General features: G+C 41.7%; 1 protein-coding gene across 2 annotated transcripts in view; it reads right to left on the reverse strand.

Annotated features, from left to right (window-relative positions):
• Positions 1-25,577, reverse strand: part of dbn1 (drebrin 1) — a 182,354-nt gene that overhangs the window by 8,526 nt on the left and 148,251 nt on the right. Inside the window, exons 4-11 of one of the 2 annotated variants that reach the window (XM_049591367.1) lie at positions 23,579-23,653; positions 19,530-19,673; positions 17,217-17,294; positions 14,381-14,532; positions 12,058-12,115; positions 10,554-10,610; positions 10,193-10,307; positions 5,408-5,536 (exon numbers count right to left, since the gene is read on the reverse strand). In XM_049591367.1, coding sequence (XP_049447324.1) covers positions 5,408-5,536; positions 10,193-10,307; positions 10,554-10,610; positions 12,058-12,115; positions 14,381-14,532; positions 17,217-17,294; positions 19,530-19,673; positions 23,579-23,653 — 808 coding nt within the window. The remainder of the gene's footprint in view (positions 1-5,407; positions 5,537-10,192; positions 10,308-10,553; positions 10,611-12,057; positions 12,116-14,380; positions 14,533-17,216; positions 17,295-19,529; positions 19,674-23,578; positions 23,654-25,577) is intronic. The other variant, XM_049591369.1, reaches the window with a different exon arrangement.

Here is a 25,577-nt window from a genome sequence, read left to right on the forward strand (position 1 = left end):
GGCAGCCGCCCATGGGCAAACAAATCAGTCTCCAGCGTGCCGCTGTCTAGCAACCTCACATCTGTAGGGGAGGGGGGGCGGACACGACTCACGGCAGTATTTTGAATTTGAGTGCAGTAACCGTTTTGGCCACATTCTTACATACAGCGCCTTTAACAAATGCAACAGCAACCTTTTCCACTGTATTGGTGTGGAGGAAGAAATCATCTAAGGTAATAAAACACTGGGTTGCCTTGATGTTTCGTTACAGTATTGATTTGGTGTGAGAATACACCTACTTTTAAGTGCAAGAAATTAAGTCAAATTACCATCTTTATAACTTGTTTTTTTATGTTCTGCAGCCTATGCTTTTTCAACAGCATATTTGTAAAGTTAAAGGTATACCTCACCCAAAAAATGATCATTTGTTTATCATTAACTTTTTTACCTTGAATTTTTTAATAAAACTGTGAACGAAGAATCCAAAAATTGAGAAAATTCCTGATGAATTGAATTAAAAGGGGCCCACTTTAGCAAAACTGTATCAAAGCATCTGTTTCCAAACTCTCACAGAACTCTTGCACGATGATATTTACAACTTTAAACATTTCCACATATGTGTAGCGTGCCTGGAAAAGTGCATGCTTTTGAACTTCGCTTGTGCATTCTACTGAGCAGAGTTCTAACGCACACGCTACCCAGGGCGCACAACTCATCAGTGCATGAGACTGGTTATGCAGAAGTGTTATATAATAGTAAGGTTTTAGTGAAAATGCATGTGTTGGGGAAGTACTGGGCACAGACTGGAGAAACTGGAGAAACTCAGATTCTACTGCATGAGTTGTATGAGAGTTTGTAAATAGATGTTTTGGTATAGTTTTGCTGTTGTTAAACGCGGCCCCCCTTTAGTCCAATTTTCTCCATTTTTGGATTCTTCATTCACAGTGGAGGCACCTTCATTCACCAATTCAATGTAACACAAGTAAATGATATAGAAATTATTATTTTATGAGTGAAGTTTCCCTTTAAGTTTTGGATGACTGTGTTTTTTTTTTTAAAAGAAAAAGGTTAATCTACAAAACACTGGCAGTAATTTCAGGTTGTCTACACTTGTAGTTAATGGGCTAAAACATACAGATTCAATACTATGGTCTTTAAACAGAATGGCAACCAGCTCAGCTCCACAGAGGTCAGAGGGCAAAGATCCATATTCAGTCAAAGGCCAACAAACAGCGGTGACAACTGGCGGACGGCTCGACGACGTCACATACACACATTCACACGCAAACACTCACAGTTTGGTCAGTCGGTCAGGATTAAAAGCAGCCGTGTGTTGTTGAGTATGTGTGTGTGTGTGTGTGTGCAGGGAGGTGATGCAGATCCAGGATCAGAGGCATGAGATTGAGGATTAGAAGAGGAGGTGATAGAAAACCAGTGAGATTCTGTAGTTAGTAAGTAACAGCTCTTCATCCCTGTGAAAAGTAAAATGACCTTGCTGCTAATTTAAAACCATAAAACATGAAAAAAAAAAAAAAACATAAACATTAACAAAAATTAAACACCAGCAGCTGACTGGACGACATCTAAAGGATGAAGACTGAAGGGAAGACAGACATCTGTAACACAAACCGACAAACAGCTTTATGGTTTACGGCCATAAAGGACATTTTATTATCTGCTAGGAGTTAGTGAAATGCTTGTGTGCGCGTGTTAGCCTGTTAGCTCATTAAGCTAAAAGGTAAGTGAGCCATGAGACAGGTTTGATGGTGACTACCTCAACGTTTTAAAATTTAGCAAAAAATGCTAAAAATAAAACACGCAGGTTTGCCTTTTCTGACTTGATACCTAAGGATTCTTTCACATTTATTACTGCAGTACTTACATTTATTTGGCTTTTTGTGTTTAATAAAGCTGTAAGCTACTGCTAAATGCTACACCTGTGACTGTGCTTACAAAATTAAAACTGATAGCTGAAATTACAGTACTTAAAGGGAAATTTCGGTTTATTTCAACCTGTCTCCTATCGTCCTAAATTTGTTTCAAGTGACTAGTGACATACAGATAATAGTTAGCATGTTAGCCGTTAGCCTAGATACAGCCGGGGCGCATAGTAGCGTCAGACCTGTTAAAACGTAAGTGAACGGGCAACCTTCAAGTGCAAAGTTAGTCCACTAAACAAGCTTTTTTTCTACAAAGACCGCCTCATATCGTTAGGATAAATGTCAGAGAACATATAGAAAACCACATGTAAACGTGTTGTCTTACCTTACCAGTGTGCTGCCATGTTTGTTTACCATTTAGCTCTGCTTTCCAAAGCGCGGCCGAAATATATCTCACGAGAACAAGCAGCGATCTAGTGGACTAACTTTGCACTTGAAGGTTGCCCGTTCACTTACGTTTTAACAGGTCTGACGCTACTATGCGCCCCGGCTGTATCTAAGCTAACGGCTAACATGCTAACTATTATTTTTATGTCACTAGTCACTTGAAACAAATTTAGGACGATAGGAGACAAGTTGAAATAAACCAAAATTTCCCTTTAAAGGACAAAGCTGGTGATACTTTATATTTTTCTTTTGAGAACAATAAAAGGACCCAAAGCAATAATTTTAGTCCGTTTCTCAGTGCTGTCTGACTTCCTGTCTGTGACTCTCAGCTCCAAGCCCATTGGTTTCCATTAAAGATAGTGCATTTGTTAGGAACTATTTTCAGCAGCGGATTAATCCACATTTTGGTGCTCTAGTGAAAATTTGGGGCAACAGAAAGGTGTATGTGGCATTGAGTTAAAATAAACTATGGTGTGTGTTCATAGTAATGAAGGAACATGTCACCCAAATGCAACAGTTTGGCTCCTCAGTGTGTTTTACTGGGTTTGGGACAACAGTGGAGCTCTATGGCACTGAGGAATTAGATACATAAGGCTTTAAAACTTGAACAATACTTAGGATGCATTTATTGGTGGTTTTGGGTCTTTTTATGGGATTTGTTGACAAGAAGAAAAATATCACCAAATGTATCCTTCAACAACAATTATTCCATATGAGAATCCACTACTTTAAATTGTGACATAAAGGAGTCAGGGGGAGATGAGGGTTGTTGTTTCGTGCTGGGGAACGGAGGGGGTACAATTCGGCGGGAGGTGATTTTAAAGGTTGGTGTGCAAATGTGTGGGGTGTGAAGGTGTCTATGCTGAGTGAAGTGGATTACAAAAATGAAGTGCTGAAAGTAAAATGATGAAAATGCATGTGAACTTAAAATAGAGACGAACTGTTTGTCTGGAAGGGCATCACCGCTGTTTTTTTCCTTTGCGGCATTTAAAAAAATATTTAGATCTGTTAATTTATTGTGGAAACCAAACACTTTCTATAATCTAAATAATAAAGTCTCAGCTGATCAACATTTATAGTAAATATAGTATTTCTTCCCAAATTCAAATTGGAAATTTTACAGACTCACTTTATCTGCACACTAGCATCCCTGTGTGAGGAGGTGCTCGAGAGGGAGTAGATCAGTGGTTCCCAACTTGTGAGTTGCGGTCCAAAAGTGGGTCATGGGTCCATTCTGAATGGACCGCAAGTGACTCGCGAATGTGTCAAGTTTGTAAAAAAAACCACACTTTATTTTGAAGTACAGTGAATATCCAGCACAGAGCTTTTATTTTGAAGTGCTGTTTTCTTCTGTAGAGTGAGTGAATAACAGACAGCTACTTCAAGGGAAATTTCGGTTTATTTCAACCTGTCTCCCATCGTCCTAAATTTGTTTCAAGTGACTAGTGACATAAAAATAATAGTTAGCATGTTAGCCGTTAGCCTAGATACAGCTGGGGTGCATAGTAGCGTCAGACCTGTTAAAACGTAAGTGAACGGGCAACCTTCAAGTGCAAAGTTAGTCCACTAAACAAGCTTTTTTTTCCACAAAGACCGCCTCATATCGTTAGGATAAATGTCAGAGAACATATAGAAAACGACATGTAAACGTGTTGTCTTAGCTTACCGGTGTGCTACCATGTTTGTTTACCATTTAGCTCTGCTTTCTAAAGCGCGGCAGAAATATTGCGAGAACAAGCAGCAACAGCTGGAAGGCAGAACCCGACAGTAGCCTGAAAAGTTCATTCATTTATTTTATGAAAGATTTATAGAATAATGGCTGACTTTTTGCCAGACTTCGACTTTGTGGAGGAGGAATTTGATTTTGCAGAGTTTGATGGCCGCCCTTATTTATTTGAGCCAGAATACACTGACGAAGAGCTTCGTGAAATTGAAGAACGGAGGAGGAGGAGAGAGAGAGGCTTAACAGGTAGAGGACGAGAGAGGAGGAATGGCTGCTGCAAGGCTGCGTAGCTCTGGAGATTGGTGGTGTACCTGTGAATGCTGTGCCCCAGTGCCCACAGAAGAGGAATGCCTCTGTTGCAAGGAATGGGACCGGTTGCAGCCTTATTTTCAAGGTCTGGATGTGACCGAGGACGAGACACCTCCACCTGGAGTAGTATCCAGCTGGGCTTTATCTAGAGCTCGCCAGATATATTTCGGCCGCGCTTTGGAAAGCAGAGCTAAATGGTAAACAAACATGGCAGCACACCGGTAAGGTAAGACAACACGTTTACATGTGGTTTTCTATATGTTCTCTGACATTTATCCTAACGATATGAGGCGGTCTTTGTGGAAAAAAAGCTTGTTTAGTGGACTAACTTTGCACTTGAAGGTTGCCTGTTCACTTACGTTTTAACAGGTCTGACGCTACTATGTACCCCGGCTGTATCTAGGCTAACGGCTAACATGCTAACTATTATTTTTATGTCACTAGTCACTTGAAAAAATTTAGGATGATAGGAGACAGGTTGAAATAAACCGAAATTTCCCTTTAACAGAGACAACAAACTAGCTTGACAACATGGCCAAATGCAAGGATGATGCTGAATATTTTAAACTGTGGACCTGGAACTAATGACTAAGGACAAATCTGGACCTCGTGTCAAAATTGAAAAATGTTGTCTCTCTGTCCATAATTTCTAATGTCTGGCCTGATGTAACCATCATATGTCCTCATGTAAGGACATCATCTAATCCCAAACCTCTCTTGGGTTTCTCACAAGTAAAGTCAATTGATTAAAGTCCTTTAACTGTGACGATGATGTTAGAATAATGTATACGATAACAATAATGAGATAATTTGTGTTTTGTGTTGATGTGCTCGAAACCAGAATAAGAGTCAACACTGGGATATTAGTGTGCATGTAAATGTAGTCACTGTCTTCAGAGACATTTTGAGTTCACATGCAGTTTCATGCTCCATTACTGTCATTTCATCTTTATTATTTCATTCTCCATGTTTGTGAGGGGATTCGTGTCTGAGGAGAGATGTTCGACCAAGCTGCTGGTGTCCATCTGTCTTCTTCTTCTGCTGTTTATCGGTTATGTGCTGTACCTACCGGCTGCAGCAGCGGGCTGCGTCCGTGCGTGTGGTGGGGTGCGGAGGGGCGACGCGCCCCGAAGTGGGGGAGTCGGACTGGGGCTGCTGGGACTGTGCTGCTGCCTCAAGAACGGGCTGTCCAAACGGCCTGGCGGTCAGGACGACACACAGCCAAACACACACCCGGACACGAAGATTCAAACACCCACACAAACATATAACAAGGACACAAAGCGACGCACCAGGACAGAGAGATGTGGGGAAGATGGACGAGACAGGAAGACAAGACCCACAAAAAGCAGGAGAGGGAGGGAGAGCAGAGGGCAGGAGAAGTCAGAAGTTCAACCCCAGAAGAAAAAGTAAGAAACAGAGAGGTTTGTGGGAAAGGCAGAGAGTCCCGTGGAAACCCATGAAGAAGACAGACACATGAAGAGGTGCCAGAGGAGGAAACGAACAAAGTCGTTCAACGAAGTATCACAAAATGGAGAAATCAAAGATGGCACAGAGTGGACGAGTGGGTGAATAAATAAATGAAGACGGGATGAGGATGGTGAACATAAATGGGGGTCAGATGAATGCAGAGGTGGAAGAAGAAAACCCGCAAGGCAAAAAAAGAAAGAAAGAGAGAAAGAAAGAAGAAAAGAGAGAAAAGAAAAGCGGTTAGTGTGGCTTTAAACAAACTGGCTGTAGAAAGCACGCAGTTCGGCAGAAATCAAATGCTGATGGAGTTTGTTGCTTTTTATCTTCAGGTGTTTAACTTCCATTTCTGCTACTTTGAAACCAGTGAATGCATGTTTTTGAATAATGGATTCTGGAAAATAAAATAATAAAATAAAAATAAGTCACTGAAAACTGAAGAAATGTTGGTGTGTGGAAAGCAGGAATCTCCTGCATCTTTTCTAGTTGCTAAAAAAACCATCATGATGGGAGTTAGTTATCATGCTTTACAAAATAATGAGGGTCCAACCCCCCCCAAAAAATAGCATGTTAATTGCTCCATGACTGATGCACTTACCCTGCTAAAAGTCATATTTCTTACCTGATTAAAGTGAATTTGGCTTTTACTGTCAATCATTTTTCTTTAATATTATAACTGCAAATCAAATTGCAAATCTCTCTTTTTAATTTTTTGTAGCTCTAAGTAGTCTCTGCAGACCTTCCTCTCAGACCCAAAAACCTCCACCAATCACCAGCCAGTACTGTGCAGGATCATTTGTGACTGTTTGTAAAGACACTCGGCAGCAAAAATGAATGTAAAAGCCAACCCCAGATTCACTCTCGTTTGGCATTTTACCTTTTTATATTTGCATTTTTTCAGCACTGTGTCTCTTAGATGCCTGCTGCTCTTGGTCTGGCACCTGGTTGCCAACCCAAACATCCCAAGAATAGGGAGACAATAAGGAAATACAGGCACAGGGCAGAGTCTCCCGCCAGAGGGTCATGAGTTAATATTGAGCGAGATTCTGTCTTTTGTATGAAAATCCTGTATAGTATACATCTAAAAAAGTAACCTACCAGGAAGATGCACCTGCGCATACTTGCAAAGCCAGTGCAGCCCCTTTGCTGGATGACTTCTTATTCCATTTCAGTAAAAGTTGAGCCTGGTCCACCTGTTTTTGGCAGACAACCCTCTGTTTTTCTGCCAGAGCTCTCTGCGTTGGCAGGGTGCTCATTGAAATGCATGAGGAGGCTGCATTTTTTCACACAGGGCTATAGTCGGTCCAAGTAGCCTTAAGGCAGCTTATACAAGAAGTAGTGATCTCTGGCACTACCTCTCCTAATTAAAAAGTGCACAAAGAAGCAGAAGTCAAGAGTGTATAGAACTTGTATGCAGCCTGATTGTACGTAGCCTGAGAAGTGAGAAATGTCTGTTTAGGACTTGTTATTGCTCGTGAGGCCCACTGAATGTGTGGTTAATTAGTTACAAATAAGTATCAACATTTTGAGCCTCTCCTCTCAGAGGACACACCGAAGGGATTTTAGTGAGGAAATCATCATTAAACTGTAACAGTAAGGATGAAAAACATAATTAAGGAAGACTCTTCCTTTGACTCTGTCTGAGGCAGGGTCATGACAAACAACACACAACAATGTAATCAACAAAGTTAAAACCCAACAGCAGCCTTCCAACAGCGAGAAAAAGAGATTGTCTTGTGGTTTTACAGGGTCGGCTCCTTCATCGTGTGAGACAGACGTGAACCTCTTGATCATTTATTCTTGACAAGGTTAGGGTCTGATTCTGAGAAAGCAGCAGCTGAGGAGATGTTGAACGTGATAAATGACATGTTGAACTTGACAAACAATGATTCAGATGCCATGGTCCCTCACACCCACCCACTGCCTCCCTCCTTCACCCCTGGAGTCTTTTCCAAATGTGTCATCTCTCCATCACAGACTTCACACTGAAGCAGGGCAGGAAACTGATGCTTTTCATGCCTGCACTTGGCAGCTTTGGTGGATTAACAGCTGAAGAAGTATGTACCATTTTGAGGTACTTGTACTCAGAGGTGGAGGGCTTGTTCAAATTCTTCACTAGTACGTTGTACATTTCTGCAAACCATTGATACGCTACATTTGTAGGTATCATATCAACATTTCTAAAATCATGTAGTTTTGATTTTAATACGTGAGCTGACTTTCTCTTCAGGAGGAGAGGATGATGGATGGCGTGACACCTAGGCGAGACAGTTGCCAAGCAGCAGACAGCAGCAGACCACAGTTTAGCACGTCTGTCCATCCTGGAAGAGGGATCCCTCCTCAGTTGCTCTTCCTGAGGTTTCTACCATTTTTAGGGGAGGGAGTTTTTCCTTAAGGTGTGGACACACCAAACCGACACCAAAGAACTAGCGGCGACGAAAGCCAACTGTTGCGTCGTCTCACGTTGCCCTGTGTCAGTTGCATTTGAACACACTACACGGACTACATCCGACGGCCAAGTAGCACGTACGTTCTGCGCCTGCGTGAGAGAGAGCGGAGTGAGAGAGTGGTACATCCTGTCAGCCGAGGGGTTTCCTATCTGTGCAGCCGAGCACCGCAGCACCTCCACGGACTATTACATCCAGACGGTCCCGGTGTTTCCTCCACAGGCTCCACTTCACTCAGCTGCCTGATAAACCCGCTGCTTCTTCCCACTTTAACCTGAATAACAAACCAGGGCTCGGTGCTCCGGTTGGATCCAAACGGAGAGCCGGGGCTAGCTCAGAGACTAGCGGAGGCTAACTGGCTGTGCTTCCCTCCGGTCATGCTGCGGCTAACGCTCCGCTAGCCTCACAGCTAGCTCCAGTTTGTTATTCAGGTTAAAGTGGGAGAGGCAGCGGGTCTGTCAGGCAGCTGAGTGAAGTGGAGCCTGAGGAGGAAGCACCGGTTAGCCCCGGTTTCACCACAGGCAGATTCACTCGCTACAGGGGCGAGGAAATAAAACCTGAACAGCCAATCAGAGTGATCTCTCTCACTGACAAGCTCCGCCGCCGATTCAGCATGCTCAATTGGCTGAAAGGCTGCCGCGCCAAAGTGCCAACGGTGCGGGACACACCGCAAAAACTAGGCCGACAGACGCTCACCGACAGCCCGACTTTGGTTGACGGCCGACTGTCGACTTAGTGTGTCAGGGCCATATGCTGTGAGGGTCCAAAGGACAGAGGGATGTCGTATGCTGTAAAGCCCTGTGAGGCAAATTGTTACTTGTGATATTGGGCTTTATAAATAAAATTGATTGATTGATTGATTTAGGACCAACAAACAACCGAAGTGGGTAAATTTAACGACACGTTAACGACATTTCCAGCCGTGTTCAGTGCCACAAAAATGGGTATTTTTAGCAAAAACGTGATCTTTTCCTCATTCTTACCAGTTGTTTTTGTGCCGAAAGCAAAGCACACATTAATCAAAGCGTTGTCACAAAAACAAAATATAAAGAAACATAAAGTTTCAATATATCTGCTACATCTGAAACCTAAGTGTGACATATCTGTGGTTTGCAGAAACGTACTATGGCAACGTTTATTCTGGCCGTTGTGTTTGTAAAAGTCCTGATTCAAAATTACTTGAGTAAAAATGTGATCAGCAAAATGTGTTGTGCTAAGTACGAATTATACAGACCTTTCAAAGTGTTTTATTATTGTTAAATATTTCATTATTCTGTTTCATGTAGGAGTATTTTTAAAAGTTGTACTTCCTCAGCATGGAGCTAATTTTAGGTATTTTGTACAACATTTGGTATACTAATCGTACAACACTGCATCATATTATTAAAGTATGTCATGTTTTTTTTATGTAAAAAGTAAGTAGTACCTTTAAATGTCAAATAGATGTAATAGAGTAAAAGGTACAATATTTCCCTCTGAAATGTGGTAGAATAGTATTATACGGTATTTTAATTAAGTACATGACTTGATGTGTGTTTCAGGCAGATGTTTAAAGACTTGTTTTTGTCACAACTTCATCTGCATGAGTTTTTGGAGTAAAAAAATAATAATGCCTTTAAAAAAACAAACAAACAAACAGAAAAATAGCATTTTTAGGATGTGACAACTCCAGTTTGTTTACTGCTGTGGTGACTGTGTTATAAAAGCACGTTCCTGTCCTGGTTTTAAACCTCTTTTAACACTGTGGATGGAGAGATGAGGACAGCTTTCCTTCTCGATGTGCCTTGTTGTTAGTCTCTTTCAGCCCTGTTCTCTGGTCTTCAAAAAACCTTGTATGTCATTTTGTACTACTACTACTACTTTCATATTTAGATATGTTTCAATTTGACATGAGAGTAAACTGAGCATACAAGATAACAGTTGACTCTTAAAGTGTTTACCGCTCCTGTGGATGGAGACGGGCGAGGTGTCGACGCTGATGGTCATGGCTCTCTCCTTCTGCTTGAAAAACTCTCGAGGGTTTCCTGACCGCTGAGCGATGATGGCCTTTGCCTCCTGGAAACACACACACAGGCTGATATATACAGCAGTCTGGATTTTACTGTTTGGAGTTGCTTGATGTTTAGCAGAAGCAGCAGCTACTAAACAAAGATTTGAAGATGATTTATAAAGCTTCATCCTGCAGAAAATGTCCAATATCTTCATTGTGGAATATATTCAAAATATGCTTCTATCCTTTATAAGAGTAAACTTGATAAATGACTTGGTCAGAATTTTTTGAAGGTGCTCAATCAGACTCACCTCCACCTCAGACTCTTTCTTATCCAGGTTAAGGTCTTCGATGCTCACCTCTGCTGTCTGCAGAGGAGAAGAATACAAATAGAGATGGAAATTTTAAAAAGAAAACAAGCTGCAAAACAGTAATTCAAGGATTGGAAACTAAAACATGTAAAAGGAAGATCACAGATCCAGTTCATAAACTTAAGGGAATGATCAGATGTCACCAGCGAGGGGCAACAGAGACTGCATTTGCTTCAATCACTAGACATCATGTGCAGAAGCAAAGATCAACACTAGAGAGAAACTACTGTGTCGACTAACTGAAAAATTAAAGAAAGAAAAACAATCTTGATGTACAGAGAGTCAGTTTAAAAAAACGGAGCCTATCCCAGCTGACACTGGGTGAGGTCGCCAGACTATCACAGGGCTGACACATAGAGACAAACAACCATTCACACTCACGTTCACACCTACGGACAATTTAGAGTCACCAATTAACCTGCATGTCTTTGGACTGTGGGAGGAAGCTGGAGCACCTGGAGGAAACCCACGCTGACATGGGGAGAACATGCAAACTCTGCACAGAGGGGCTCCCACATCCCAAGGTTCAAAGCAGGAACCCTGTTGCTGTGAGGTGACAGTGCTAACCACTGCACCACCATGCTGTAGCTTGTAGTATCATGTGAATCTTACTCTTTGGACAAACAGTTCAATGTGTCATCACACAGAAAAGGGGTGTATAGTGTCATTTAGACACTCTGCTCTCTTGTTGCAGCCCCACTAGAAATTATGATTGTGATTTCTCAGGGAGTGATTCTTTGGGGACGCAGCCCAGTCATTGACAACATGCTGGTTTCTTCCACACTTCCATCAGTAACAAATAATGCCTAAAGTTCCTTGAGCAAGGCAACCTCACCACTCTGTGTGTGCGTGTGTGAACTCAACGCAAGGACAGAGATTAAGATGTTCAGAAGATTAGCTGAAATATCACAGCTGTGCTACCACGCAGCAGGCAGCTGATTGCAAGACGGGAAAAATAAACCACGCACACACACTGATAGACTGAAAACACTCTCACTGCCAGACTTTTAATTTTATTTTTTAGGGGGGGAAAAAAAGAAGAAAAAAAAAGCACACAGCGTATAATCACTTCCTTCAAAAACAAACCCCACTGTCACACAAATTGATTTCATTTTAAGGTCGCAGCATGACTAAAACCAGAGGCGTACAAATCTGGTCTTTACCATATTTTGGGTTGAGAAGTGATGCTTTGATGGGCAGAGGGAGCAGAAACAGAAACAAATTGTGTTTGAATATAGCATATTCAAGAAACCCGGACACTTCTAAAATACAGACGTGTCTCCAGGAGTATGTTTATGGAGTAAAACAGAGGTGTACTGTTTTTGTACTGTCGAGACGGATCAGCAAGACATAGTGCTGCAGCTGAATATAAACTGTTTTGGGCACTGAATTTGCTGCAATGAATAATTAATGACCAGCAGATTAAAAAAACACAAAAACTTACTATGGTGGTCTGGTTCCGCAACCTCTCTTTGGCCTCTTCCTCTTCCTGCATCTTCTTCCTGTTCTCACACACACAAACACACAGATTAGAAAATACTTAACACTCCTGAGACCTTGGAGTTGTTCAGTATTAAAATGAAGCTTGATTATGAGTCACGTTCAAGTTTAAGAAAGAAAATGTTATTCAGCTGCTGCTTGAGGAGACGTTACTTTTTAAAACATATTAAACCTAAACTGAGGCAGTGACTGTTCCTCTAAGTTTCATGATTTTGCAGATCACCTGTTTTAGATGTCACTCTGTCATTACATCTCTATTAGATCTGTTGTATATAAGCCTGTCAAAAACAACATACCTATTAAAAAGAAAAAGAGAGGAATGAGGATGATGATGATGACAGAAAGATTTATTGTCTTATTATCTGATTTTAAAATTCAGACTCCTTTTACATTAACTATAATGTTAATAACTCAAAGCATAGACCTAAAAACAATAAAAAAACTTCCTCCTTCTCATGTTATGGAGCCTCTTAGGGCTCAGATACACCAAACAGACATCAAAGAACTAGCAGCGACGAAGGCCAACTGTTGCATTGCCTCACTTTGCTTGTGCCATGGCCAAAAAGTTGCGCTTGAACACACCACAAAGACTACAGCCAAAGGTGTACTAGCACAAAAGTTCTGCGCTTGTGTATATAAATAACTCTCTAAACCAGCAGGTGGCAGTAGTCTGTATTCATCATCCAAAAGGGGAAATGACAGGACGGCTTTAAGACGCTAGTTAGCCAGTTAGCACATTGACAACACAGTTTCTTTCAACCTAATGCTCTCTTGACTTAATCTGTTTGTTTGCCTTCCTCACTTCCATTTTTCTTCTTCTGCACAGAGCTGAACTCCCAATCAGAGTGAATTTATTCACCAATGAATGCCGCCGGCCCCAACACGATTCAACATGCTGAATTGGCCCAAAAAACGGGCCGACAATGCTGGACATGCAACAAAAAACTTGTGCGACGGACACCAACCAATGGCCCGACACTTACCAACATCCGACCATTGGGTTGGTGTGTACGAGGGGGCAGTAAGGACTGGTTAGAGGGGTCCTTCAGTCACAATGCTTTTGTGAAACACCTCTTAGGGAGCGATCACAACGAGATGAAATGCTAGAAACGCGATACCACCATTGTTTTCTTATGATACAAAGCGTCTGACCGGCGTTCAAGTGTCTTTTTAGACAGGCGTTTTTCCGGCGTCTTTTTTGGATGCGTGTTTTTGTAGACGCTTCTTTTTAGACACGCATAGACGCTGAAAAGTTAAAATATTTTCAACTTTTTTAGCGTCAGACGCCAGTAGCTAACGCGCATTGAATAAGCGCTTCCAGCGTTTCAAGCGACTTTGAAGTGTCCGCGTCTCTAGTGTCTCATTTCTGTGTGATCGCCCCCTTAAAGGAGCTGTATGCAATATTCAGAACATTAACACAGCAGCAAACAACCATTTGCAACTGTATGTAAAAATAAAGCGGAGTAATGGAGTCTTGAGCAGAGTACTCGGTCAGGCCCTCTCTGCGAGTGTTGTCATCCGAGCTTCTCTGTGGTAGCTGGTCCGGCCACATGTGAGTCCCTGTGGGTGTGTCCCACTGACCAGCTAATTGCTACCACCCTGCTCTGTGCTCATTCGCTGGTTACCACTGATATCAGGACAGCGTCCTCACAGAAGCGTAGCACCCACCATCCCTGATTCTTCCCTGATTAACAATGTTAGCTCTGTCAGCACTGTTGCAGTTGTTCAGCGCTATTTATGGAGTTAGCAACGTTAGCTTCTAGCAGCTCAGCCACCGCCATGTTAAAAACCGTGTCCAGACAATCCCTCGCCCAGACGCTGAATCATACATATGCTCTGAATGTCACAGATAGCTCCTTTAGGCTTAAGAAAATCCATGTAAGACGGATTTTATGATCATCTTAGTCTGAGGATGGTTTGGGGGAACATGACTCAGGCTAGTTTAACGGTCAGGGTCCTGTTTCAATAAATCTGCAACATGAGATCATTTACTCTCTTGCTGATTTTGACACCTTTCACTAATCAAAACAAAACAAATTGCAGTCAGTGCATGAGCATACAAATCCCCTGCAGGGCAAATTTATATGCAAATTACAAGCAACAATCAACTGTGAGATGTAGCGCTGTCATTTGTGATCTGCGTGTTAGCAGTGTTTGCAAATGGCTTTATTGTTTTGTAGAAGAAGTCTCTGCAGATGCTTTTCTTGAAACTGATTTTTTTTGTATTTATGAGCATGATGTTGAGTGTTGGTGTATCTGTTCCTCACCTGTGCTCCTCAATCTGCCGCTCTCTCTCGCGGTACCTCTGCTCTCGGCTCTCCTGCTCTTTCCTCTCCAGCTCCATTCGCTCCTGCTCGAAGCGCTGCCGCTCCTCTGCTGCCTTCCTCTTCTCCTCCTCCTTCCTTACCTCCTCCTCGCGCTGAAGCAAACACAGAAAAACAAGAAATTAGTGGAGATTATTCCAAGGTTGCAACTAATGACGTAAAACATCCCTTAGAGATTCTCACAGTCCAAGGTCATGTCTTCAGAAGTCTTGTTTTGTCCGACCAAAAGTCTGACACAAAAGATGTTCAGAGAGCACTGTCGATTAATTAGCCTATGTGATGACTGACTAATAATTTAGTTCAATTCCAATGGTTCACCTCGCTGTTCAGCTCAATATCTAGAGTTTCTGAAACTGTGAAGGGCAGATTCAGTGAACACCCCAAAGCTTAATGAGGCTTGCTGTCATTTTACATTTTGTTTGAACATGCTGAGGGCAACACAGCTGGAGGATGCTGCAAAGTTTGTCTTTGTTTGTCACTCCCACTCTCCTCCAAACACAGCTGGGGATCACATTAAATGTATTTATGCAACACTAATCAGATAAAGCGGAATAGTTCGACATTTTGATAAACACTGTTATTTCCTTTCTGATGGAGTTAGGTCAAAAGATCGATACCACCCTCATGTCTGTGACAGAAATATGAAGCTACAGCCAGCAGCAGGTTAGCTTAGCACAAAAACTGTAAACAGGGGGAAACAGCTCGCCTGACTCTGTCAACAAGTTAACAACATGCACCTAACAGCCCCTCTAATTAGTTAACTAATTAACACGTTACATTTCGTTTGCTTAACACATTAAAATGTTGCCCTTTTACAGAGGTTACGGGCCAGACTACTACTTCAATTATTGTGCGAATAAAGCAAAGATTTAAGTTTAAAAACTAGAAAAAAAGACTAAAACCAAGAGCCAGTCTAGTTGCAGTTACAGTTTACATCCATGCCTGTAAAAACAGTTTAGAGGTGGGCACCCAAGACAAGTGTCACCAATTCAATGACTAAGCAAATGTCTCCTGTTCTGAGACATGACAATAATAGTAATAGGCAGAGAGGGGTTTCTGCAGAACATTATGATGTCACAGTAAAGTTGACCTTTGACCTTTTGGCTAAAAAATGTTTTCACCTATTGCACATTCCTGTGCAATTTTGTCATAATTAGTGTATAAATTCTTGAGTGTGGCCAGAAACAAATTTTGAGAGGTCACAGTGACTTTGACCTTCAACCACCAAATACTAATCAGTTCATCGCTGAGTCCATGTGGATGATTGTGCCACATTTGCAGAAATTCACCTGTAGTGTTCTTGAGTTATCGCGTTCACAAGAATGAGATGGATGCAAGGTCACAGTGACCCTGACGTGATCTTATTGCTTCATCCTTGGGTCCAAGTAGATATTTGTGCCAAATCTAAAAATAATTTCCTCAAGGTGTTCTTGAGATATTGGGCTCTAGTTTCCCGGCACGGCGCAGGATGGCGCAGGGTGGCGAACCCCGCACAGAGCTAGTTTCGAGCAGCGCAACCCGAGGTGCGCTCAGTTTGGTAGTTTGGCAGACCGAGGTGCGCTGAGATGGGTGTGGCGGCGCAGCAGGGGGAGGTGTCGACAGATCCAGCTTGGCGCAGTGACAGTTTTGTGCCAAAAGGCTTCGCCGAAGGTGCGCTAAAAGCTCGCCAGCTGAAACCAGGTCTACTGTCAGCCGGTGTAAGCCGAAGTTTGGCTGACCGGCGGACAGTGCGCACACGTCACCAAAACCTCACAGGCAGGTTTCCAGAATATCAGGCACATTAACGATGCAATAAATACCCACAAACCACTATTCAATGCAACTATCTGCAATCAGCACATAAATGTATCTCTATATCGACTGTCCCGTCACATCTGATGTCAGATCAAAGGGGATTGGCACCGTTTGGCATGTTTGGCACACTTAATGGAAACCCGTGGAGGTCTGCTCGCAGTTCCGTATATTCGGACACTGCGAGCTTGGACCTCCCGGACCAAAACATCAGTTTCCTCCTGGGAGAAGTTTGGCCGTCTGACGCTGCTGCTCTCTTCTGCCATGGCGAATTGAGTAAACTCTCATTACGCCTTCGCGCGGCGCATTAAAGGGCGAGGAGAGGGGCTCATTTGATTGGTGTGATGTCAATCAGCTGTGTAAAACCCACTCCACACCTCCTCCCTCTTTCCGACTTGCACACGTAGGAGGGACGGAGGTGGGAAAGAGGAGTAGCTGCACCAGTGCGCTGCGCCTCCGCCCCGCCTGGTCTGTGAAACTAGAGGCCATTGTGTTTACGAGATTGGGATGGACAGACATATAAGTAATATTAGTCTTCTCATCTGAGTCTGTGGAAGAAAGCAAATGAGCATATTTCCAAAACTTCCTTTAAACTTGGCTGTTGAGAATAAACCCCTGATGAATCCACCACGGTGGTTTCTTAAAAACGGTTGCACTATGATCTAGTAATAACATTTGTCTCCATTAAAAAATGAATCTAAATGATACTTTAATAGATCATTCCAATTTATTAGCCCACAACTTGGGTCTAATTTTTGGAAATGATCACCCAAATCGTCTGATGTTTTAGTTTGACCTCTGAATAGAGTGGTGGTGAGGGCGATGTTATTACAACTTAGATATTATGTGTAGATGCAACCAAAATTGTAATAAATCAGAATTGTTATAACTTTGCTTTTTTGACTAATGATGCAGGATTAAACTGTTTCCTTTCCTTTCTGCCCTCCATTTTCCTCCTCTTCCTCCTTCTCTCCTCTTCCACACCTACCTTGGCCTGCTCCCAGAACTCCTCTCTATTGATTTTCTTCATCTCCACCTCTGCATTGGTCTTCTCGTACACTGTGCCCTGCATCGAGGGAGACAGACGGGGCAGTGAGACAAAGACAGATAAAAGTTGAGTCATAAGAGCAGCCAGGAGAACAGTGTGTGATCTTGAGTGTTCATGACCACGTGTCTTTATTAGACAGGCGTTATAACAAATACACAAAATATGTCAGGTTAAATTTTGGCAAAACCATCTGTAAAAGTGTGTATTTATATATTTCCATGTGATTTAACGAAATTACAATCTCCCTTTAAACTACAATTGTCAAACTGCACTGGTGGTCTGCATGGTATTAAGCAAAGCACAGTTTGCACTCAGCACTAAACATAATTCTTCATGAAAAAAAAACACATCTGGTGAAAATGAGTGAACCTTTTTTTTGTCAAACCACACAGTCAGTTGGAAAAAAGTCAGCTTACAAGTTAAGTTAAAAGTAAGAAGTATCATAAAGCCAGTTGTGGTAAAAATGACAGTGTTGACAGTTGTTACACTGCAGCTGCTCCAGCTGACGATACCTTCACAGACCAACAGGATGAACGAAGAAACAACGTTATGTGCTTAGAAGTTCCTACGTGCTGTTAACTATTCACCAGCTGTTGCTCATTAACCTTGCTGTGTGAAAATGATGCATAATGCATTCACCTTGATCCTTTATGTACATAATAGCGTTATTCTAGTTTTGGAGAGCATACAGACACAATCAATTCTGCATCTTTTTCAAATTACTGTCGGGCAGACGGCGTATAAAGCAGACAGCAGCGAAGAGCTGAGAAAAAGAAACTGGACAGAGAAACTGACAGTTAGAAAAAAGAAATGCACGAGTAAATTAAAATTTTGAAAATGTCAAAACAGTTGTGTACTATACTTTGAGATTTTTACAGCTTCCTACGAAGGCATTATTAATTCTGCTCTTACTGTATAGAATAGTAAACATATTTTTGATTTTTCATTTTATATACTTTATTAATCCCTGAGGGGAAATTCAATCTTTTCACTCCGCTGTCATACACACACAGGCCCGAAATACACACACATGCAGAAACAGGACCTATAGAGGGAATCGCCTTATTGTTTACAAATACTTCCGGGTAGAAAACCAGCTATATGTATATATTTCACATTTTTCACGTCACTATATCACCGTTTAGACTAATCTGATGTTTGTAAAGTATAAACACAATGATTGAACAAACATTACTATTTCTGTGTGCATGTTTTGTAATTAGTAACATGGTTATCGTAGATTAGCTGGGCTAACCGTTAGCAAAGACGTTGTTTGCTGTTAGCTGTTAGCCATTAGCGGTGTCTGTAATAACTCAGTAACTCAATAAATGGTCCGTGAAAAAAATATTTTTTCCAGTAGATGTCTTAGTTACAACATGATTGAGCTAACTGGAGTAGTTTCATGTCGTATCCGACAACGGGAGGCTTTTAACAGATGACGTCTTGATGTTAGCTTTGCTGCTAGTGCAGTCACTGATGCTTTCTAGACATCATGATTTCCCAAAACTGAATAAATACCACACTCAGCAACACAAAACTGCTTTGCTAGCTCAATCATGTTGTAACTAAGATATCCGCTAGAAAAAAAAAATTTTCACGTACCGTTTATTGAGTTACTGAGTTATTACAGACACCGCTAACGGCTAACAGCTAACGGCAAACAACGTCTTCGCTAACGATTAGCCCAGCTAATCTACGATAACCATGTTATTAATTACAAAACGTGCACACAGAAATAGTAATGTTTGTTCAATCATTGTGTTTATAGACTTTACAAACATCAGATTAGTCTAAACGGTGAAATAGTGACATGGAAAAAAAAAAATATATATATGTATGTGTATATATATATACATATATATATATAAACTCTGCTGGTTTTCTACCGGGAAGTATTTGTAAACAACAAGGCGATTCCCTCTATACATGCATTAATTGGAGAGATGTCAGAGTCAGGGGGCTGCCCATGACAGGCGCCCCGAGCGGTTGGGGCATTTGGTGCCTTGCTCAAGGGCACTTTGGCACTGAACTGGCACCTCTCCAGTTACCAGTCCACGCTCCATATTTGGTCTGAGCGGAAACTTGAACCGGCGTCCCTGCGATTCCCAAGCCAAGTCCCTATGGACTGAGCTACTGCCGCCGCCCCAAACAATCAAAAGCCTGAGTGTATGATCAGACTCTTCTTTTTTTAGAAGAAGAAGAAGAAGACATATTTTCTAAGTGTGTGTGCGTCTACTCTCTCTGTCTCCGTACCACATCTTTGTGCTCCTCCTCCCGGGTTCTCAGGCGGCTCAGGACCGGACTCGCAACTGACACAGTCCCGTTGGTCAGCCGCTGCCCGATGGCTGACGGGTCAATGTCGTCCAGACTGCTGGCGTTGACAATGACCTCCACCCCCTGGAGAGAAAGAGAGAGAGAGAGAGATCTACATCAGGACTCTTCTTCTTATCCAAAGTATTGTTTTTAGTGGTGGAAGAAGATTTCACATTTTTATTTTTAATCTTCAAGTAAAAGTAGCATAATGACTGAAATACTTTAGAAGTCTTCAAGACTGGAATTATGTAAAAGTAGAAAAGTATTATCAGCAAAATGTACTTACAATATCAAAAGTAAAACTCATTGGGCGTCATGATTTCTTTCAGGGTGTGATAATATCATAATATCAACTTAATATAGTGTTGGATAGTTTAATCTGTAACTATAATATTACTTATCCTCTCTAATGCAAGTTTTTGCTGTTTCAAGGTTTTAAAAGTACTTCTGATTTGTAAAGTATTATATCCGTGTTTTCCCCCATCCTTTTTTTTTTCTCCTTGTCAATATTCCTACTACATATGTCAACTAATATCAGTTAATACTGCATCTGACTATGGTGTAATGAGGCCACTTAATTTAATCACACCTCTGTTTTCAATGCAAGAGTCAAACCAGATCTCATCAAATTTCATTTCTGATAGATTTAATATGATCTAATGTTCTGTATAGTGTATTGTACAGTAATATACAGCAATATAGAAATATAGTTGTATAGAGTGGTATCAATAAAAAGTTTTGGGACTCGGTGTGTGTGTGTGTGTGTGTGTGTGTGTGTATTTGTGTACTATCCCAAAAAGGGTCATTGACAGCATCGTTGGTGTGATGAAGTCGAGGCTGTGTGGGAGTGGAAGTGCTACTTAGAACAATGACACTTCAACACACACACACACTCACACACACAGAATTTGACTCCTCTACAAATCCAAAAATACACTCTGCCAGGTGTACAGGTGTGAATTCACAGCTGTGTTGGACACACACACACACACACTCGGTGGGTGTCATTCAGCTCAGAGCTCTCTGCACGGAGATTACTTTTAAAAAAAAGATGGTATTAGTCATGCACTGCAACGCACACACACACACACACACACACACACACACGCACACACAAACTCTCTTTATCCTCCTACAGGTTTAATGTGCTGTAGCATCTTCCTGAGAGTTGATTGAAAACATCACACACACACATTCTGTATGTGACACAAAACTGAAACAGATTATGAAACAATCAGATCAGCAGCATGAGATCACAGTAACCCTCTTTCTAAAAGTCAAACATGGAAGTGTGAGCTTGACACTTGCTCCAGTGTTCCCCTCACAGTATCACCCAGTCAAGTTTAGTTTAGTTGCTATGGGCATTGCAGTAGCATTACAATTTAATATTTATGCATATTTATGCTGACTTTTGGGGTCCACGTCATTGGTCCGACATCCCATTAGTCCGACTGTCTGCGGTGCTGAACGGCTCACGGCGGGCGTATGGTTCACCGCAACCGGCTTGAGGCGGAGCAGGCTCACGGCTTATGTGTTTGTCACTGTCTTTTTCATTTTAACCCACACCATGATCTTTTCCTGACCCTAACCAAGTGGTTTTTGTGCCTAAACCTAACCAGACCTTAACCACAGGGCATCATGATGATTTCGGAACGGACTTCGGAACAACGGGTTTAATATGGTCGGAACAATGGGCTGTCGAACCAATGGGCAGTTCCTGACTTTTGTGTAGATACACAGAAATACACAAAATGCAGGTGTCTACTGTGGTGTTCAGTCTGAGAACAAATTTTCTCTTTTAGCCATGATTTATTTATTTTATTAATACCTAGAATGAAAACATTTCACTTCAGTTGGTAGACAGCTCCAAAAAAGACTGGATGTCCACATGAGGTTTTGCAATGTGCCAGTTATTGTTTCAGACCTGTGTGTTGACTCTACCCACGTGCTGGTGTCTTGTAGCAAATTCATTAAGCAGAGAAGGAGCGTGATCATATACATGTAGGCATTAAAAATAAGCTCTCAGTTTATGAAGCTTACAAAGCATATTGTGTTTTTTCAAGACGTGACAATGGCGCCACCTCATTGTTTCATTTCCATAATCAACTGTCAAGTTGTACAGTGACATGATGGGTTTTCCAGTTGATTGTTAGGCTTCTGACCAGTTACTGATGACGTTTAATAGGAGTGTGAACATCATGTCATGCATGAGGGAAAGAATAGAGAGTGTTGCAGTACGTTACGGCACCATGTAGTTAGTTGTAAAAAATCTGGTGCTCTTGGGGGCAAATAGTCATAAAAGATAAAAACATCGACTGGAAAGCTCACTCAGTGTAAAAGTCAGAGTGCCTTGGATGCATTTTTGGACTGCCTGCCTGTACCTTTTACACTGAGTGAGCTGGTCAGTCGTTGTTTTTATCTTTATGTAACGTTTACTTTAACTGTTTTTGCAGATATTATGCACTTGTCTGTCAAATCTTAGATGTGAGTCTAACATGATTCCTGCGTACTTGACACTGTCAACCTCACTGATAACCGCATTCTTTATTTTTACCATAAAGTGGTTAATAAAATAATTTGAGCTGTAGAAATCTGCTCTACTGAAATTTACGACTTCAGCTGAACCAGGTGTTCTGCAGGATTAAGTTAAGTTAGATATTCAGGTGATCTCTACAGGATTCAGCAGACAGGTTTAGCCCGAACACACAGGTGCAGTTTAAAACCAAGCAACACAGCTTAAGTCAGTCTTAGGACGCATTCACACTAGTGCTATTTGGCCCGATTTAAATGAACCCTGGTCCGCTTCCACAGATAGTTCGGTTCGTTTGGAGTGGTGTGAACGCTCATTTGAACTCTGGCGCGGCCCAAACGAGCGGACGCTGGTCCGCTTGAAAACCAGGGATCTCGGTTCACTTGCAAGTGAACCCTGGTGCAGTTCGCTTACAGTGAGAAATGCAAACGGACAATCCAGTGAACCAAAGAGAGGAAGTGAACCAAAGAGAGGAAGTGAACCAAAGAGAGGAAGAGGCGTAGAGTGCAGTGCATTTTGGGTAGAAAAAACAAACAAAGCCAACAGCGCGAACCGGGAGAAGCAGAGTTAAAAAAAAAAAAAAGAAATAGTTGGAAAATGTCTCGTGGGAAGACGTGGAGTAGTGAGGAGGTGCAGGCGCTTAGTGATATATGGTCAGAGGACTATATATCGCAGTTGCTTGTGGCCAATCGACCTGACGTTGTCCAGGAGGTTTGGTCCGCTTTAAAAAGTGCAGTGTGAAAGTGAACCGAACCAAATGAAGGTGTGAAATTTTTCGCCATTCTCCGCCAAATCGAACCCCGAGTCCCCCGGACTATCCTGGTGTGAATGCGCCCTTAAACTGCAACTTAGCTAATGGTGGAGCAACAGCCCCACAGTTTCTTACTAATCTGTTGTGTACTAACATTAAATATACAGTATAAATGCTGTGTATATAGAGATTATATGTAGTCTGGGGCTGTTTAGTGGCCGTTTTGGTAAGGAACCGGAACCAGGGCGAGAGAGACAGGACCCAGAATTCGATGGACGCGCCTTTCCGTCAAAATAAACGCACCAAGCTAATAAAAATACTGTGAAACTTTTTAATTTAAAGAATATAATTTACAAGAAAAGCCCCAAGCCATTAAGTTAACCTTTTTCTTTTATTGTAAATTGATGGTACGCCAGAATTTAAAGTCTTACTTTGGTGAACACTTTTACTTTGGTGAATTCCGGATCCGCTCTCTAGACCAGAACCGGAATCCAGACAAAATTCAGAGTGAATGGAAACCAGGCTCTTGCCCGTACGTGAAGAGCCTGGTGATGCGAGGCTAATATATATGTTTTTCCAGAGCCAAGTTATGAGTCAGTGTGGTTCTCTGAAGCTACAGCAGAGGCTAATAAGGATCCAAATAAATAAACAAGAAAATAAAATAAATGTTTAATATGTAAACTTGTAAGAAATTTTTTAACGTCTGACCTGTAAGAAGTCTGCGATGGTGGCAACGTGGCTGGCGCAGGCACACTTCCTGGCATCCGGCACGTCGTCCCCGACCTGAGAGGAAGAGGGAGACAGAGAGAGAGAAGAGGGAGGGAGGAAGGGAGACAGGGAAAAAAGAGAAGAAATGGTGACATTAAAAAAAAAGATGCAAAAGAAGTTCAACAGCACCAGAAACATAGTCAAAAGCAGCAGGGGAACACATCTGCTGCTGTGAAGTTTCCCCTCGTTCTGCTCTAAATGGGGCCTTTTGTTCAGCCGTGGTCATGCTCACTTATTGAAACGGTTTGTATTATAACAGGCTGGATGTCATTCAGTAATCACAGCTTATTCAGACCAACACAATACAAAGCCAGTAAGCAGCAATTACAGAGAGAAAAGAAACATGGCCTCATCTCATCTGAACTAATATAAGCACTTCATCTGTGTCCATCTGCGTGTATCTGATTGAAAAAGAGAAAGCATGAGAGACAGCCTGAGTGTTTGTGTAGTGTATTTAAGACTTTTAGGTAGAATTCTGTTCGTTTTTGATACATTTTTGTGTTAATTTCAGCTTGGTTTGGCCCGATACGCTGCGGTCTGGTGCTCTTTTTGCTGTTAGTGTTGCTGTGTCACATTGTGATGGCTCATTTAAACACCCAATGTGTCTCTCAGTCTCCATTTACTGCAATTACCGGATCTCTCTCTCACTTCCTGTCATTTTGTTTCCTAGAAATCCCATTTATATTCGACTAATTTGCAACAGCAAATATGTTTGGAGAGAAACATTATTCCACCCAAATAACATTTTTATCATCACCGTGATGAAACATTCTAAATGAATGTGTCTGACAAAAAATGTTCATACTGTTAATGTTTCTCTGTTATATGTTAAGAGATTTTTATGAGATTTCTCTCACTATATTCACTCATACAATGTCATCGTCTCATGGTTACATATTTTATGGTTGTGTTTAGGCAACTCACTTGTTAAGGTGAGGGAAATATTGTGGTTTAATATCCAGTGCTTGGCAACTCACAGCAAAAACAATCTAGACTGATATACAGCAAGTAAGAGGAAAAATATGAATTTGGGATGAGTCCCTTCAAGTAACAGCACTTCTGTTTATGGCAGATGCTATTTGCAACCAAGCGTCTGCAGCCAAGAATGCTTTTTACACTCAGGTAAAAAGAGTCAGCGTGGCTGACGTTAAAACAAATGGGTCTGCTAAAGCTGATGTGCAAAATGTGCATTCAGCTGTTTTATACATCCCAAAACTGTCTTAAAATGGTAAGCCATCATTCACTCACACCTCAGTCTCCTGTGTGAAAGTCCTGTGCTTGACCCATTCACCCACCGCATCTTACTCCCTGCATGTGTTGCTCTTTACACTATGTCACCTGACCTTGTGGCAGAACATTTGTGAGATTTTTCTCATAAATTTACCACTTTAATTTCAGATAATATAGAACAGAGTACATGTTCATTGTCCACCAGGAAATTTGTCTTTGGTTCGCCAGACACAAGAGACGACATTGTGAAAAGCAGACAAATAGTCGGTAAAACTAGCATACACGGTTATTACAAAACACTTAAGACATTAAATTAGCTCATTGTCTGTCTATGGGTTAAAACTCATCAGTCAATTTGTTGAGTTAAGCGTACTGATGGCACTTGGAGTGAAGGACTTCTTAAATACATTTTTAGTTGCCAGAGAGACTCTTTAGCCCCTACTGGAGCTCAAGAGATCAAACTGGCTAAAGAGAGGATGGAGCTATCTGCCAAAATACTCATTGCTTTCTTTCTCGTCCTTCCAGTCAAGAGTTGGGTCGACGGCTTTTGTGGCTTGCCAACTATTTTACTTACCATTGTCACAATTCTAGAGAGTTCATTCTTGGATGTACAGTTAAGATGACCATACCAGGCAGGGAGGTGAAAAGTTAAAACACTCTTAACCACAGTTTTGTTCACTAATTCTAAAATCTTACATAACTTACTTAA

This window comes from Epinephelus fuscoguttatus, linkage group LG12 (genome assembly GCF_011397635.1).
Source record: "Epinephelus fuscoguttatus linkage group LG12, E.fuscoguttatus.final_Chr_v1".
Taxonomy (NCBI): Eukaryota; Metazoa; Chordata; class Actinopteri; order Perciformes; family Serranidae; genus Epinephelus; species Epinephelus fuscoguttatus.